The sequence below is a fragment of the Ctenocephalides felis genome, unplaced genomic scaffold, assembly GCF_003426905.1.
Source record: "Ctenocephalides felis isolate EL2017-DRISC unplaced genomic scaffold, ASM342690v1 CF-g0.4_SCAFFOLD_03572, whole genome shotgun sequence".
Classification (NCBI taxonomy): domain Eukaryota; kingdom Metazoa; phylum Arthropoda; class Insecta; order Siphonaptera; family Pulicidae; genus Ctenocephalides; species Ctenocephalides felis.
Genome location: NW_020539726.1, coordinates 42,494,686 through 42,512,590, shown reverse-complemented (window position 1 = coordinate 42,512,590; position 17,905 = coordinate 42,494,686). Strand labels below are relative to the sequence as shown.

The following is a 17,905-nucleotide window of genomic DNA, read 5'->3' as shown; positions in this document are numbered from 1 at the left end:
TTACCATAATTGAAATAATGGATCATTGAAAATGATTCGATCAAAAGTAAGGCGTGGTGTTAGAGATGCTCTATCCGTTTATGAGGAACTTTTAACAGAACAATGCAGAAGTAAAGCAATGACATTAGATACTTTTGTCACAAAAGGCACAACACTGGAACTCGGAAGGCTAACTAAATATTGGTTAGACTGGCTTAGAATTTTATATGTTTTTTCAAGAATATTCGTTTTGTGGTATTAATTTGGGCTTTAAGAAATAAATGTTTTATTTTATTTTTATAAAAAAAAACATACTGTTTAAATTTAATATCTAACCATGTCCTAGTTATCTTCTACTAACCCGAATATTCCATGTAAAGATAGCCTCGCTTAGCGTTGTTTCGCATTACGTTCTACTTTGATAGAACGTTAAGCGAGGTATTACTGTACTATTTTGTTTAAAAGTTATATAATTCAGTCCAATTATCAACGAATTAATAGCTATTCACACAGTAAACTATTCGAACTCTGTGATGATAGGTGCAATGGAACACGAACAAACTTTTACTTAGCAATCTTAGCAACAATGAATATTTCTTACTATACAATTAAGTATTTATATCTCTTACAATAATCATATTTGATTCCTTATAATTACTTGTTTACATCTATTTATTGATTCAAATGTTCATTCAAATATATTTGAACTGCCTTATTTTGACTCTGTTTCAAAACTTTCATAACACCTTGGTAAACTTCCATATTATTTTTCGATTTTTTGAGCAGTTGAATTGCTCCAAGTTGGTGATAAGGAGCAGGATCACCTTCGACAAGTTTTAGGGCGGCTTGCAAACAATATTTGTCACTATTTTCTGATTCATGTGAGCTCAAAAAGGTAGACAGAGCTGTTGTTAAATGTGATAGAACATCGGTGCCATATTGTTCTATTTCGACGTCGATGAAATTTGTTTTTATTTTACCAATAAATTCATTTGCGTCCTCGGATTGCAAATATAAATGTGTAAGTTTTAATTCCAAGTAATTGCTGTAGATTTGTGTTGGTTCGAATATAGACAGAATTTCTGTTAGTCCTTTTTCGAAACTTTGTAAATTATCAGACTGTTGTTTGTTCAAAACCGCACTTTGACATAAAGTGGTGATGAAGTCGAATATCATTACTCTGGATGGATACTCTAAAGGATTTTTTGGGTTTGGTTTCCACCAATTTTCATCCACGTACTGTTTTAAAATATCCTTAAACTGTTTCATTTTTTTGTTTAAATCAAATTTAGCTTCTACAATATACACTGTCATTAACGTGATGAAAGAACTTTGCACTTGACGTGAGTAAGACGTGTTGAAACACCGTGGGAGTAATTTGTTTATAAAATTTTCATCTAAATTGTTAATATTCTTCGTTACGCGTTGCAGAATTTTAGACTTCTCATCATCCAAATTGATTTTATCCTGCGACTCCAAATTGTTGACGGTCTTCCAACAAAGTTCAATATGTTCCTTTAAATAATCCTTGTCGACTTGGTCGAAACTCAGAAGCATGGTGAATATATCTTTATCCTTGGTCGTCAGATCTAAAAATATAGATTTCAACAAATTCCATATTTCCATATCGGGATCACTTGCAAACCAATTAAAAACAGACGTTATTAAAACATTACGGATAGAAGGATGCTTTTCACTGTCCCAGAGTTGTTTTAGCATTTTCAAAACAACTTTTTTGGTACCGATGGCATTGATGAGTCTTATTATGTGTTTCTTTGCAGACACAGGTTGATCAAAGTTGTCGTTGAGGAATTTCAAAGCTTTTGTTTGATTTGTTTTGAAGCACACACTTGTCAATGATCCTAAAGTCAATTTTAAAAAGTCTCCTCTGGAAAATATTCGAAGAGCCTCAAAAGTTTCTTCAGGTCCTGGGTATCTAGACAAACTGGCACCGATTGCTTGCTGTATCGAGTATGTGTACTCATCTTGGGTTTTTACATCAATTTTCTTCTCAATTGGATAAAATGGTTTGGCAAGTTCGTAGAACGTTTGCGAGTCGACTAATAGTGATAAAACTTTTAAAGCGTTTGATCTAATTTTAGGTTTTTCAGCGTTTTTGAACTTATCCAAACAAGCTTGCAAAATCTTTTCACGCATCTCAGGTATATAAATAAATTTTCTATTCTTGACATTTGTTATAAACATACTTATATAATATCGTTCCAAGCCTTTATCAATAATGCTTTCTAAACACTCAAAAATATCTTCAGGCTTTTTAATATACTTATGCAAATCATATATACTGATATCAACCTTTCGCGGAATTATATTTTTAAAATATTCTAAAGCTTCATCATCGTCTGTCATACCGCATCGAATTGAATCAATATCAAATTCCTCTTTGTCTTCGACAAGTTTTTTTATATGATCAACCACCCATTGGTACTTTATGACAGTCATTTTATCTTTGGGGTGCTTTTGATTGAATTCACCGATGGAATATATCAAATTTTGTACTTCACTAGTTGCATTAAAGTCTTTGATAGTGGGCAACATGTTGGCAATATGATCTAAGCATGTTTTTTCATATTCAGCATTGTCTTGCAGAATGTTGTAGCGATAAAAATAAGTAGCTTTAATATATTTGAGCAGATATCCAATGTGTTCGTCGATGGTTAAATTATTTTTTAAATTGTAACGTAAACGTTCCTCTATGACTTTTTTTGCCCATTCGCCACGGGACATGTACCTCCATTCATCTCCGATGTTTATAACACTTATGATTTCGTCCAAGCAATTCCACACGTCGATTTGAAATTTCTGAATGTCGAAACATTGGCAAGTCTCCTTCAACACTTTGTTTTTGAACTTGGAATCTTCGTTTCTGTGTCTTTCGTTTATGTACTTCAACACTTGGACAAGAGCCAGATGGTCCTCGTTTTGTCCACAACACCTTATCATGTACTGGATGAATCTTAGACGTTGGCCTCCATCGTTGGTGACATAAATAAACTCCTTGAATTTAGGAATTGCAATTGCAGGTTTCAGGTAACAATACCACTTTTCCCATTCGTCTTCGTACTTTGTCATATTGTCAATCTTTGCAGCAGCACACTTAGCCTTCAAGTCCACAGGTAAAGATTTCATCAACAACTCGGTTATCATATCATCGTTATCCAAAACATCGCGTTTGTACTTGGTTTTGTAAACATCAAACAAAAATTGTGCGGCGTTCTTCTTAACAAGTATCAACAACTTATGCATATCACCTTGGTTATTGAAGTCTTCAACAAAATCATCCTCAAGTTCTGGACAAAGCCCTAGATAAAACTGACGATATTCCGAATATTTCATACTTGCATGTGTCTGTCGTGGATGCAAAATGTGTAAATAGTGTTTGGGTTTATCCAAAACGTACTGTTTATTTGTTTGCAACAATTTTTTAGTCGTCAAGGCACCAAACTGATCTGGTTTCAACACATCAGACTTGTGGTACATTTCGAAGAACACATCAGGCTGGTTCCATGCCAACTTCTTGATGACACTTTTGTAATCATTGACATTATTGCACAAAGTTTTGCTTTGCAGTAAATATTGTAAAAACTTTACAACAATTTCTGGACGTGTATAATATAGTTTTAACAGAAACTTCTCAGTAACTTTAACATTGTCTTCGGTGATCAATTTGGTGATGCAATCATCACTGCACTTGGGCAAAATATAAAAAGCCCATTTTAAATTGTATTGGGCGCGTAGAATCACAAAAAATGCATCCAACTCGTTTTGATCATAATACTCGGATACAAGATACAAAAATTTGATTCTTAAACTTGTTGAAATATTAGGGAAAACTTGGTTTAATATTTTATCGAAAGTCGGTTTGTGTTTTGTGAAGAACCATTTGGAATCTTTGAACATCAATTGGATCAACTCATTGTCTTCGGATTGTAGTTTCTGCAGGAATATATCTTTGATTTCGAATGTGGTCAATAGTTTTGCCCATAACTTTTTTTCTAAATTGTCTTTGGGTTGGAACGAATTTAGAATTGTGATTTTTTGTTGATTATCATAGGTTGAGTTGGAGACTTCTTTAGTGATTTGGTTAATTAATTTGTACCTGTCGCCTAAGGATTTGCCATCGAGTTGTTGAATGGAATTTAAGATGTCCATGGTCACCTAGAAAAGAACATAAATTCTTTATGAATATCATAAATAGTAAACAATTTGTATAATAAATATGTAATTTGTGAAACAAAATTAAATACTTCAAAATCGACATCAAAACCAGATATTTTATCCACCAAGTGTACAATTAATAACTTCCCAAATAAGTTGTTTTCACAAAAAAATCTGATTTGCTATATGTATGCTTTCTCGACGTTCCACGTCATTCTGAATCGTTTGAGACCAAAATTGGAAAAAAATGTGTGTGTTTGGTAAAGAGTCAAAATTTGAGATTTTTATGACCTTAAAAGTCAATCGGTGTAACTCTATGAGGATTCACGTTTATTAGTTTTTTTGACACGATCGGTCAAGCCGTTTTTTTGTAATTACTATAAAAGTGCAAAATTGGACATACACGTTATAGCCCAAAACATTGGCTAGTACTGAACCGATTTTAAAAATTCAAAAATTGTTTAAAATTTTTATTTGTTGGGAATTTTTATTTGTTGTTTTTGGTGAAGATCTGCCGAGCCGTTTCTTCATAATTCATTGTTGAATTTTGAATGATATGATTCTGTTTTATGATAATATAGTTTTTGGTCTTAATGCTTATTGTAAAATATTATAGGCGTAAGAAAAGTGATTAATGGTACTTTTCTAAGGCCTATAACATCTTACGATTGTCGTAAAAGATTATAGGCCTATGAAGAATGCGATCAATGCCATTTTCCAAGGCCTCTGATATTTTACCATGATATCGTAAAATATTATAGGCCTAATAAAAGTGATAATAGTATTTTTCTAAAGCCTGCTATCATTATAAACATTCTACTATTGTTGTAAAAAATTATAGGCCTATGGAAATTGTGATCAATGCCATTTTCCAAGGCCTCTAATATTTTACCATGATCATCGTAAAATATTATAGGCCTAATAAAAGTGATAATAGTACTTTTCTAAGGCCTAAAACATTTTACCATGATTATAGTAAAAAATTATAGGCCTATGAAAATTGTGATCAATGCCATTTTCCAAGGCCTCTAATATTTTACCATGTTTATTCTGATTTGACATTATTTTACTTTTTCCTAATATAACAATTTTAACTAACTATTTCCTGACAAAATTCAATAAATATTATATTTGCTTTCTATAAATGAATTGAAACATATTATTTTTTGTTTTAACAAATTTATATTTGGCAAAAAATAATGCAAAAAGTAATAATTTCTATATATATAATATAGAAATTATTATTTGACATAATTTGTATTCCATTCGTCGAATTAAAAAACGCAAATTGAATTTCAATTTTTTATATTTTATATATTTCTACGTTTCGAAACTTGATGTGTGTCATCATTCAGAAAATTTAAAATACATTTTTCACAATGAATATATTTATTCAAATATTAAAACCATAATTAACAATCTAATAGATAGAAAGAAATATTTTTAATGTACAATAATTTTTTTTTCATTATGAAAAATGTATTTTAGATTTGCTAAATGATGACACACATCAAGTATCGAAACGTAGAAATATATGAAATATAAAAAAACTGAAATTCAATTTTCAATTCGACGAATGAGCTGCAAATTATATTAAATAAGTTTCAAGGTCCAAAAAACAATCAATATTATAATTAACAATTATTATTATTGTAAATGTTAAGCATGAAAAAAATTTCAAAAATTTTGCAGGGCGTCGAAGTTCCAATAAAAAATGACACGAATTTTCACTTAATTATACCTAAATTTTTTTTTTTAATTTTCAAAATTTTCTCCATGTTATTTCCATACAAAGTTTGATTGAATTGCGCACCATCTAAAAGTTAATATTAAGAGCTAAAACTTTCAGATAATTGTTTTTTATCAGTTTGGAATTATTTGAGCTCTTGGGAGCAAGGAAATTCAAAATGACCATATTAAGGACCACCCTAATATGTATATATATACAACAAAACATAAATTTACCTCCAAGTTTACACGTAATAAAACTACTTGTAATTTTATTTTCACATTATTTTAATTGTACTAATGAAATTTAATTAATCACTCAATTAATTATCACTAATAATATTTCACAAATAATTGATTATAAGAATTTCTGTAAAAACACTTCTGACTAAAGTGCCCCCAGAACGATGAATGGAAATTCTGAATTCACTTTGGAGACTTTTATAGAAATGTGACTCATTGTAATAGATATGAGGTAATGTGATGCAATATGTCTGTTCAATCATTAATACTGATAAAATCTTGTATATTTTCAATCGCTATTTTAAAGTATACCGAGTTGGTGTAGAATGTTACAATGTTATAAAATATTGTAGGTTATTCAATTTTGTACAAATTTAGTGAATATTTCATTTTAATTGAGCGAACGGTTTAAAAGATACAAGAGTTGTAATAAACAAGTGCACCTAAACAAGTCGTCGTACTATATATAGTACAGCGGGTCAATTATTGTAAAGATGTTGTCACGCCAAATGGGGGCATGTGGGGGCTCATTTGAAAGGTCTCGATGAGCCCTATACGAAAATCTATGTGATAGACTCTATAAAGCAATAGGGTTCCGTACAAGATAAATAACTAAGAGCCATATTGTAATTTCGATCTAGATTTTAAAGTATACCAAATGGCTGTAGGGTTTGTAATGTTAGAAAATATTGTAGGTTATTCAATTTTGTACAAATTTGTCGAATATTTCTTTTTAATTAATCGAACGGTTTAAAAGTTACAAGAGTTGTAATAAACAAGTGCCCCTAAACAAGTCGTCGTACTATATATAGTACAGCGGGTCAATTATGGTAAATATGTTGTCACGTCAAATGGGGGTATGTGGGGGCTCATTTAAAAGGTCTCGACGAGCCCTATACGATGGACCCCAAAAAGCAATGGGGTTCCGTACAAGATAAATAATTAATTTATCACGTGTTTAGACGTGAAAAGATATCACATGTAAGGTGATATCTTGATAAGCAATTTTCAATGGTTGTTTGTTTCTGTGATGAATATTCACATAGCAATAGTAAGAACAAACCAGCAAGATAAGGCTTAATAATAATAAGAAATTGCAGTTTTGAAGTATCGTATTTCGTACTATTTTCAAGAGCATTTCTTAATTTTGCTTAATTAATATCAAGTACTTAAATTTTTACCAAATATCGAGTTTGGGTCGCTCAATTTTTCTCAATGGAAAAGAATTTAATCGGTACAGAGTTCAATAACACATATCAAAAACATTTTATATTTGAGTCTTTGTTTAAACTTGATCCTTGTTGTGTTTAGACGTGAAAAGATATCACATGTAAGGTGATATCTTAATGAGAATTAAAGTTTAGATCTGAATTTTGAAGTATACCGAGTTGCTGTAGAGTCTGTAATGTTAGATAGTATTGTAGATTATTTAATTTTGTACAAATTTGTCGAATGTTTCATTTTAATTAAACAAACGGTTCAAAAGTTATACGAGTTGTAATAAACAAATGCGCTCAAGCAAGTTGTCGTACTATATTTAATACAGCGGGTCAATACTGATAAAGATGTTGTCACGTCAAATAGGGGCATGTGGGGGCTCATTTGAAAACTCTTGAAGAGCCCTACATGACGGACTCAATAATACAATAGGGTTCCGTATAAATTAAATAACTAAGAACCATATTATAGTTTAGATCTGGATTTTAAAGTATTCCGAGTTGCTGTAGAGTCTGTAGTGTTAGACAGTATTGTAGATTATTTAATTTTGTACGAGTTTGTCGAATGTTTCAATTGATCGAACGGTTTTTAAAGTTATAAGAGTTGTAATAGACAAATGCACCCCAACAAATCGTCGTACTATATATAGTACAGTGGGTCAATACTAATAAAAACGTTGTCACGTCAAATTAACTTGGTTCAACGTTGTCTCGAAGAATTAACTTGGTTCTAGATATCATGCAAATTGGAGCACAGTAAAAGAGTTCACAAGTTACAGCCTTTTTTCTCTCCATTTACTGCACTAATTTAGTTGATCGTAGATTGAATAGTGCACATATGAACAAGATTTGACAAATTAATTCACATGAATCACAAAGGCAGGACATTAAATAGAATATTATAAAGTATAGGTTGGGATATTAAAAATTGTTGGAGTTTTTGAATTGTAGACGTGGGTACAGTACGTCTGTTGGGTCACCTAGTATATATATAAATAATAAATGTTGCCTTGAAATTTAAAAGAAATATTAAAGAATTATTCTAAATACTTAAAAAATTAAAAATAATCATTATGCAAATAAAATTTTAAAAAATTAGAATGAAGACAAAACATAGCAAATTCAAAAATTAAATATACTAAATAAATTTTGTGTGAACATATTAACATACGTATTAATATAATAAAAATTTTGATATTAACAATTTATGAACCATATTTATAGTTATTCAAATTACAAATTTATTCATCATAAAAGCATTTATTTAGTAAAAGTTTTTTTAATTTAACCCGATAGTTGTCCTTTCTAGTCGTGATATATTTTTAACATAATGAATTACTATTTTTCCCTTTCACTTCATATATTTTTGATTTATAATCCCAACATAAATTCTGATATCAACACTGCTTGATATCAAGCTGGGTAATATAGAGTTACAAATAAATTCAGCAAATCCTTTAAGATTTATATATGAAAAAATTAATCATACTTCTTTATTTGTATATAGATATATTGCCAAATATAGGTAGTTGATAATTTTTTTATAATTTAAGAAATTAATGATTTAGTACTTTTGACTTAATTATGATTTTCACTTCATATCATATTTTTTATTTATAATCCCAACATAAAATCTGGTATTAATACTGCTTGATATCAAGTTGGGTAATATAGATGTTACAATTAAATTCAGCAAATCCTTCAAATGATAATATCAATCATACTTCTTTGTTGGTTTATAAATATATTGCCTAATATAGGTAGTTAATAATTTTTTTTATAAATTATTGACTTAATTATGATTTTCACCTCATATCATAATTTTGTTTTATAATTCCAACATAAAAACTGATATCAATATTGCTTGATACCAAGCTGGGTAATAAAGATATTACAAAAAAAATATTATAAATAAAAATATATTCACCAATTTTTTTGAGATAAAATTAATCATATTTTGTTCGTTTATTATTATATTGCCAAATATAGGTAGTTAATAAAAAATTTATATAAATTTTAAATTATTTTTTCAAAATTCAAAATAACGGTCACTTTTCTATGCGGTTACACTACGTTTCAATTTGACAGCTCGTATCGAATTCGGGTAACACTAAGCACGTGGGTTCATCGAACTGTCAGCTGTCAAATTCTAATTGGATTTTATTCCTAAACTGATATAATTTATCAAATAAAATGTGTAAAAATAATTTTATATCATTTAATATTGCGCACTTGGTAAATCATAATTTGGTAATAATATCAATGTAAATAAAAATATAATTTATTAAAGTTGTAAATTATTTGTTTAAAATACTTACTTTGATTCTTCAGTTTTCAAATTATATATGCACAAAACATAATATACACTGAATTTTTTAGCAGATTAATTTTGCAATATTGTGCAACTTATTTAATACAACTTTGCACATTTAACTATTGAACTTTTTCCAATAATTTGTTTTCTTCTAAGTACTTGATAAGATAAGACATTATCTCTATATATATACGGATCAATATATATGTAAAATATTTTATAATATTAAATAGTATATCAAAATTTTATTCTTGGCCGTGAAAAATATTTTTATTCTATAAGGTAATTGTCGATTTATTCTCTCCGAAATGCTTTTGTAAATGAATGAGAGATACATATACAATTAAAGCAAATAATACATCCACGAATTTGTATAAATATATACATACACATATCATACATATTTGATTTTATAACCTTGGGAATGCCAATTGGAATCGAATATGATTCATTCGTATGTGTCACGAAATAACATTTAGATACAAAAAGTTCGTCATGCCATGGTAATTTTTTACTCAAAACAATAGTGTTACATGACAGTTTTTATTTTTTATTTGGTAAGAACACATAGATTAAATCGCTAACACTTATATAATATGTTTCTATATAATTTTGTGTATTTAGTTTAACCAAAAACTGTATTGGAATATGTAGTTTGTGTGTGTTAATTTGTTTTCGGTTCGCCGGTCGACGCCCATATTTATTTTTGTTCTATTTTTATTCGAGTGAAGAAGTGTTTGTACTGTTATAATAAAAAAATTATAAAAACGTATTATTATAAAAGTGAAATATAATATAATTGAAAGAATATAGTTACTGCACCATAGTCGCAAATAAGCGAATGAATTTCCTTATGAGCTAAATTAAGTTTAAAGTTTATATTAGACTAGTGAAATAAACCAGTGTTAATAAAAATAGTGTTCATAAAGTGATTCCTGTGTCTATTATGGAGATCTTAAATTCCATTCACCAACTCGATGGCAAATCCTTAGGCGACAGGTACAAATTAATAAACCAAATCACCAAAACAGTCTACAACACAACCTACGATACTCAACAAAAAATTACAATTCTAAATTCGTTCCATCCCAAAGACAATTTAGAAAAAAAGTTATGGGCAAAACTATTGACCACATTCGAAGTCAAAAGTGTATTTCTGCAAAAACTACAGTCCGAAGACAACGAGTTGATCCAATTGATGTTCAAAGATTCCAGATGGTTCTTTACAAAACACAAACTGACTTTTGATGAAATATTATATGAAGTTTTTCCAAATATTTCTACAAGTTTGAGAATCAAATTTTTGTACCTTGTATCCGAGTTTTATGATCAAAGCGAGTTGGATGCATTTTTTGTGATTCTACGCGTCCAATACAATTTAAAATGGGCTTTTTATATTTTGCCCAAGTGCAGCAATGATTGCATCACCAAATTGATCACCGAAGACAATGTTAAAGTCACCGAGAAGTTTCTGTTAAAACTGTACCATGCACGTCCAGAAATTGTTGTAAAGTATTTACAATATTTACTGCAAAGCAAAACTTCGTGCAATGGTGTCAATGATTACAAAAGTGTCATCAAGAAGTTGGCATGGAATCAGCCTGATGTGTTCTTCGAGATGTACCACAAGTCTGATGTGTTGAAACCAGATCAGTTTGGTGCCTTGACGACTAAAAAATTGTTGCAAACAAATAAACAGTACGTTTTGGATAAACCCAAACACTATTTACACATTTTGCATCCACGACAAACACACGCAAGTATGAAGTATTCTGAGTATCGTCAGTTTTATCTAGGGCTTTGTCCAGAACGTGAGGATGATTTTGTTAAAGACTTCAACAACCGAGGTTATATTAGTTTGTTGTTACGGTTTTTCAAGAAGAACAAAATACAATTTTTGTTTGATGTTTACAAAACCAAGTACAAACGAGACGTTTTGGATAACGATGATATGATAACCGAGTTGTTAATGAAAGCTTTACCTGTGGACTTGAAGGCTAAGTGCGCTGCTGCAAAGATTGAGAATATGACAAAGTACGAAGACGAATGGGAAAAGTGGTATTGTTACTTGAAACCTGCAATTGCAATTCCTAAATTCAAAGAGTATATTTACATCACCAACGATGGCAATGAACGTCTACGATTCGTCCAGTACATGATCAGATGTTGTGGACAAAACGAGGACCATCAGGCTTTTGTGCAAGTGTTAAAGTACATAAACGAAAGACACAGAAACGAAGATTCCAAGTTCAAAAATCGAGTGTTGAAGGAGACTTGCCAGTGTTTCGACATGCAGAAATTCCAAATCGACGTATGGAATTGCTTGGACGAAATCATAAGTGTTATAAACATTGGAGACGAATGGATGTACATGGCTCGTGGCGAATCTGCGAAGAAAGTCATTGAGGCACGTTTACGTTACAATTTAAAAAATAATTTGAGCATCGACGAATACATCGGATATCTACTGAAATTTTTTAAAGCTTCGTACGCTCATTGCTACAACATTCTTCAAGACAATGCTGAATATGAAAAAATATGCATTGATCACATTGCCAACATGTTGCCCACTATTAAAGACTTCGATGCAACTAGTCATGTATTTAAAATGCAAGTTACTGTTAGTACTTTCAATACTAAACATCCGAAAAATAAAATAACGATTTTGAAATACCAATGGGTGGTTGATGAAATTAAAAAGATCGCCGAAGGCGAGAACCTGATTGATATTGAATGTGCTAGACGTAACATGATAAACGACGATGAAGCTGTAGAATATTTCAGACATCTAATACCTCAAAAGATTGAAGTAACTTTATACAATTTGCATAAGTATATTAAAAAACCTGAACTAATTTTTGAGTGCTTACAAAAAATCATAGATGAAGGTTTGCAAGTTTATTATGTCCAGAGATTTTTAACGCTGGTTAGTAATAGAAAATTTATATACATACCTGAGTTGCGTGAGAGAATTTTGCAAGCTTGTTTGGATAAGTTTAAAAATGCTGAAGAACCTAAAGGTAGGTCAAGCGCTTTGAAAGCTTTATCGCGTTTAGTCGACTACAAAACGTTCTACGAACTTGCCAAACCATTTTATCCAATTGAGAAGAAAATTGATGTAAAAACCCAAGACGAGTACACATACTCGATACAGCAAGCAATCGGTGCCAGTTTGTCTAAATACCCAGGACCTGAAGAAACTTTTGAGGCTCTTCGAATATTCTGCAGAGGAGACTTCTTAAAATTGACCTTAGGATCATTGACAAGTGTGTGCTTCAAAACAAATCAAACAAAAGCTTTGAAATTCCTCAACGACAACTTTGATCAACCTGTGTCAGCTAAGAAACACATAATAAGACTCATCAATACCATCGGTACCAAAAATGTGGTTTTGAAAATGCTGAAACAACTCTGGGACAGTGAGAAGCATCCTACTATTCGTAATGTTATAATAACGTCTGTTTTTAATTGGTTTGCAAGTGATCCCGATATGGAAATATGGAACATGTTGAAATCTATATTTTTGGATCTGACGACCAAGGATAAAGATATATTCACCATGCTTCTGAGTTTCAATCAAGTCGATAAGAAATACTTGAAGGAACATATAGAATTATGTTGGAAAACTGTCACCAATTTGGAGTCCCAGGATAAAATCAATTTAAATAATGAAAAGTCTAAAATTCTGTATCGCATAACGAATAATATAAATGTTTTGGATGAAGATTTTGTAGACAAATTACTCCCACAGTGTTTTAACACGTCTTACTCAAGTCAAGTGCAAAGTGCTTTCATCTCGTTGATGGCAACATATATTTTGGAGGCTGAATTTGATTTAAACAAAAGAATGCAGCAGTTTAAAAATATTTTAAAACAATACGTGGACCAAAATTGGTTAAAACCGGATACCAAAAATCGCTTTTTGTATCCACACAGAACAATTGTATTCGACTTCATTACCACTTTATGTCAAACTGCAATATTGAACAAACAAAAATCTACAACTTTACAAAACTTCGAATCGAGCTTTAAAGAACTTCTATCCATATTCGGGCCAACACAAATCTACAGCGATTACTTGGAATTAAAACTTACTCATTTATATTTGCAATCTAAGGACGCAAATGAATTTATTGGTAAAATAAAAACAAATTTCATCGACGTTGAAATAGAACAATATGGCACCGAGGTTCTATCACATTTAACAACAGCTTTGTCTACATTTTTGAGTTCCAACGAATCAGAAAATAGCGACAAATATTGTATGCAAGTTGCACTAAAACTTGTCGAAGGTGATCCTGCTCCTTATCACCAACTTGGAGCAATTCAACTGCTCAAAAAATCAAAAGATAATATGGAAGTTTACCAAGATGTTATGAAAGTTTTGAATCATAGTACAAATGGTGCAGTTCAAATATATTTGAATGAACATTTAAATAAATAAATAGAAATATTTATATAAATAAATATATACGGGTACTTATTAAGAATAATATGGTTTTGTTGTGAAATGTATTAATCATGTTAATTTAATTATTATGTTATACTAATGAAGAAATTTTTAATTTATTTAATATATGAATAAAATTTTAGTTTAGTATCCAAGTATATTAATTTTAATCATTAGAACATTTATATATATATATATATATATATAAGATTTTCAGATAATTTGAAACATTATCGGGCGATTTACAACATTTTCAGACAAAAGTTCTAAAGTTTCAGACAAAAATTCTAAAAAGATCAGACAACTTTCAGATTCAGATAATATAATTAGTTAAATTTTAGACTATTCAGAAAAACTTCAGACAATTTACTACAATTATTGACATTCTATAGCAATTTTATACAATTTACAACACTTTCAGACAGTTTGCAACATTTTTATACAACTTGTAACAGTTTCAGACATTGCAAGTGCAACATTTTCGGACAGTTTTTTTTTATTTTTATACAACTTGCTGCATTTTTATACAACTTGCAACATTTAGGGATAACTTGCGACATTTGGGGACAACTTGCAACATTTGGGGACAACTGGCAACATTTTTATACAACTGGCAACATTTTTATACAACTTGCAACGTTTTTATACAACTTGCAACATTTGGGGACAACTTGCAACATTTGCGGACAAGTCGCAACATTTGGGGACAAGTCGCAACATTTTTATACAACTTAGTACAACAGTTTCATACCACCTGGTGTAACATTTTTAAAAGACCTGGTGCAACATTTTCATTCAACCTGATGCAACATTCTCAGACAACCTGATTCAACATTTGGGGACGACCTGATGCAACTGTTTTAAACAACTTGATGCAACATTTTCAAACGACCTGATGCAACATTTTCAAACGATCTGATGCAACATTCCCAGACAACCTGAAGCAACATTTTCAAAAAACCTGGTGCAATATTTTTAAATGACCTAGTGGAACATTTTCAAAAAACCTGGTGCAATAATTTTAAATGACCTAGTGGAACATTTTCAAAAAACCTGGTGCAATATTTTTGAATGGCCTAGTGCAACATTTTCAAAAAACCTGGTGCAACATTTTCAGACAATTTGATGCAACATTTTCAGACGACCTGATGCAACAATTTCAAACGACCTGATGCAACATTTTCAAACGACTTGATGCAACATTTTCAAACGACCTGATGCAACATTTTCAAACGACCTGGTGCAACATTTTGAAACAATCTGGTACAACATTCTCATACAACCTGGTACAACATTTTCAAACGATCTGACGCAACATTTTTAAACAACCCGGTGCAACATTTTCAAACAACCTGGTGCAACATTTTCAAACAACCTGGTGCAACATTTTCAAACGACCTGATGCAACATACTCATACGACCTGTTGCTACATATTCAAACAACCTGATGCAACATTTTACAACAATATAAGATTCCTCTCTGTAATTTTTTCTATAATATTTAATGCAGAATTGTGGGAATAGATGCAGTAGAAGTTTTACTTCGAAAGTGGATAATAGTCTTTAACAAAAATAGTTGTTTCTTACCTATTAGTCGAGTGAGTTTATGTAGATTGTTATCCAATAATAGTATAACATTTAGACTAACAATTTATATAAAAAACAAATCGATTAAATCCATTTTTATCGTTTTCAGATACTAACATCTGTTCATCATGGATGTTTGCGAGCAACTCCAAATGTTAACAGGCAAACATTTACCTGACAGGTACAAAATAATAAATAAAATCGTACAATCTGCCCTTAAATTTGAACCAGAACAACAACTAAACATTCTTGAATCTTTCGAACCTAAAGACAACATAGAAAAAAAATTATGGGTCAAACTTTTGACCAAATTTGAACTTCCTGACGTCTTCTTACAAACTTTAAAATCTGAAGATCAGGAGTTGATTGAAATACTTTTATCCGATGCAAAATGGTTTTTTACCAAACACCAATTAAAGTGTGATGAAATTTTGCAAATGTTTTTCCAAATATATCGACAAGTGTTAGGTGTAAATTTTTGCATTGCCTTTACCAATATTATGGAGAAAAGGATTTGAATGATATTTTTCTTGCTGTACGTGATCAATATAATTTAAAATGGGCTTTGCGTTTGTTGCCAAAATGTAGCTCGGAATTTGTTCTAACAATTTTAACCGAAGAGAACATGTGTGTGTCTGAAAAGTTACTGATGAAGATTTATCATGAGCAACCTGATACTGCTGTAGATTATTTAAAATACTTGTTAAACCATGACTTGCAAATTAATTCATACACCAGTGTGATCCAAACATTGGCACGTTTTCAACCAAATGCGTTTTTTGATTTGTACGACAACACAAATGTTATACAAGTTCCAAGACTTGGAGCTGGTACTACAGCAACTTTGATCAAAACCAACAAAAATTTTATTTTGGATAAACCTGAACACTACTTCAAAATTTTGCACCAAAGGCAAGTGCACGCAAGTTTTGATTATGCTGATTACAAAAAGTTTTACTTAGGTTTATCCCCAAAAGACGAGGACGAGTTTGTGAAACAATTTAACAGGCGTGGTAGAGCACACTCGTTGTTGCAATATATGAAAAAGAATAAACTTGAATTTTTAATGGACGTGTATAAAACTTTATTCGAGCGTGATTTACTGGATAACATGTCTTTGTATACGGAAACTTTAATGGACATCTTACCTTTGGACTTGAAAGCCAAGTGTGCCTTGAAAGTTATAGAAAATTTACAAACTTTACATCGCGGTTGGGAAAAATGGTACTGTTACATAAGTCCTGATGTAGCACTGCCTAAATTCAAAGAATTTATTTTTATAGCAACTGAAGCTGATGATAGACATACATACATCCAGTATATGATCAAATGTTGTGGTATCAACAAGGATTTAGATAGTTTGTTTAAGGTTTTGCAGTACATCAACGAACGTCATCGTAACGAAGATGCAATTTTCAGAAACTCTGTTTTAAACCAAATTGCTGATAATTTTGATTTAAAAACAATTCCTGGAGATATTTGGATACTTATTGATGAAATCATATCTTTGATCAACTTTGGTGATGAATGGAACTCTGTAGCTTGTGGACATTGTAAAAAAATTATAGCAGAACGTATAAGATACAACTTGGTGCACGATTTGCCTATAAAACAGCATATTGGGTACATTTTGGAAGTCCATAGGGCTTCACACACTTACAGTTTTAATATTTTAACAGACAACCAGGGTTTTGAAAAGACTTGCATTGAATCCATTATCAATTTATTACCTGAGACAATTTTTTTGACGCGTTTGATCACAGTTTGAAAATCCTGGCGACTATTAGGAATTACAATGAAAGGTATCCTGGAGACAAAATGAGTGTCATCAACTACACTTGGGTGAAACATCAGATTATCCTGATGATTAAAAGCAACAGGCCGAATTTTGTTGATTTGGACTTTAGTCACGATCTTGAGGCTTACAAGTACTTCAAAGCTATGATGCCTCCAGAAAAACTTGAAGTCAAAGTGTATAATTTGCATAAATTTATCAAAAAGCCTGATGTGATTGTACAATACATCGAGCAAATTCTTGGTGATGGTTTGGAGTTTAGCACAAAAAGTTTTTTGCGTTTTGTTAGAATGAGGAAGTTTATTTATATACCAAAAGTACGTTCACAAATCATCCAACATTGTTTGGATAACTTCCATACAGCTCCTGCGCCTAAAACAAGAGCAAATGCTTTGAAAATTTTGGCACATTTGGTG

At 30.9% G+C, this 17,905-nt stretch overlaps 2 protein-coding genes across 2 annotated transcripts in view; one reads left to right on the top strand and one right to left on the bottom strand.

The window, feature by feature from the left end:
• The window catches only part of LOC113388535 (zinc finger protein 354A-like), a 31,118-nt gene extending 14,806 nt beyond the window's left edge, over positions 1–16,312 (top strand). Inside the window, exon 5 of the mRNA XM_026625906.1 lies at positions 15,804–16,312. The gene's annotated coding sequence lies outside the window, so the exon portion shown is untranslated. The remainder of the gene's footprint in view (positions 1–15,803) is intronic.
• Positions 760–9,712, bottom strand: LOC113388534 (the record flags this gene model as incomplete). The annotated part of the gene is given in 2 exon segments (XM_026625905.1): positions 760–4,155; positions 9,662–9,712. A coding segment is annotated over 1 exon segment (3,390 nt), but the record flags the coding sequence as incomplete, so codon positions are not given.
• Positions 16,313–17,905: the final 1,593 nt, after the last annotated feature.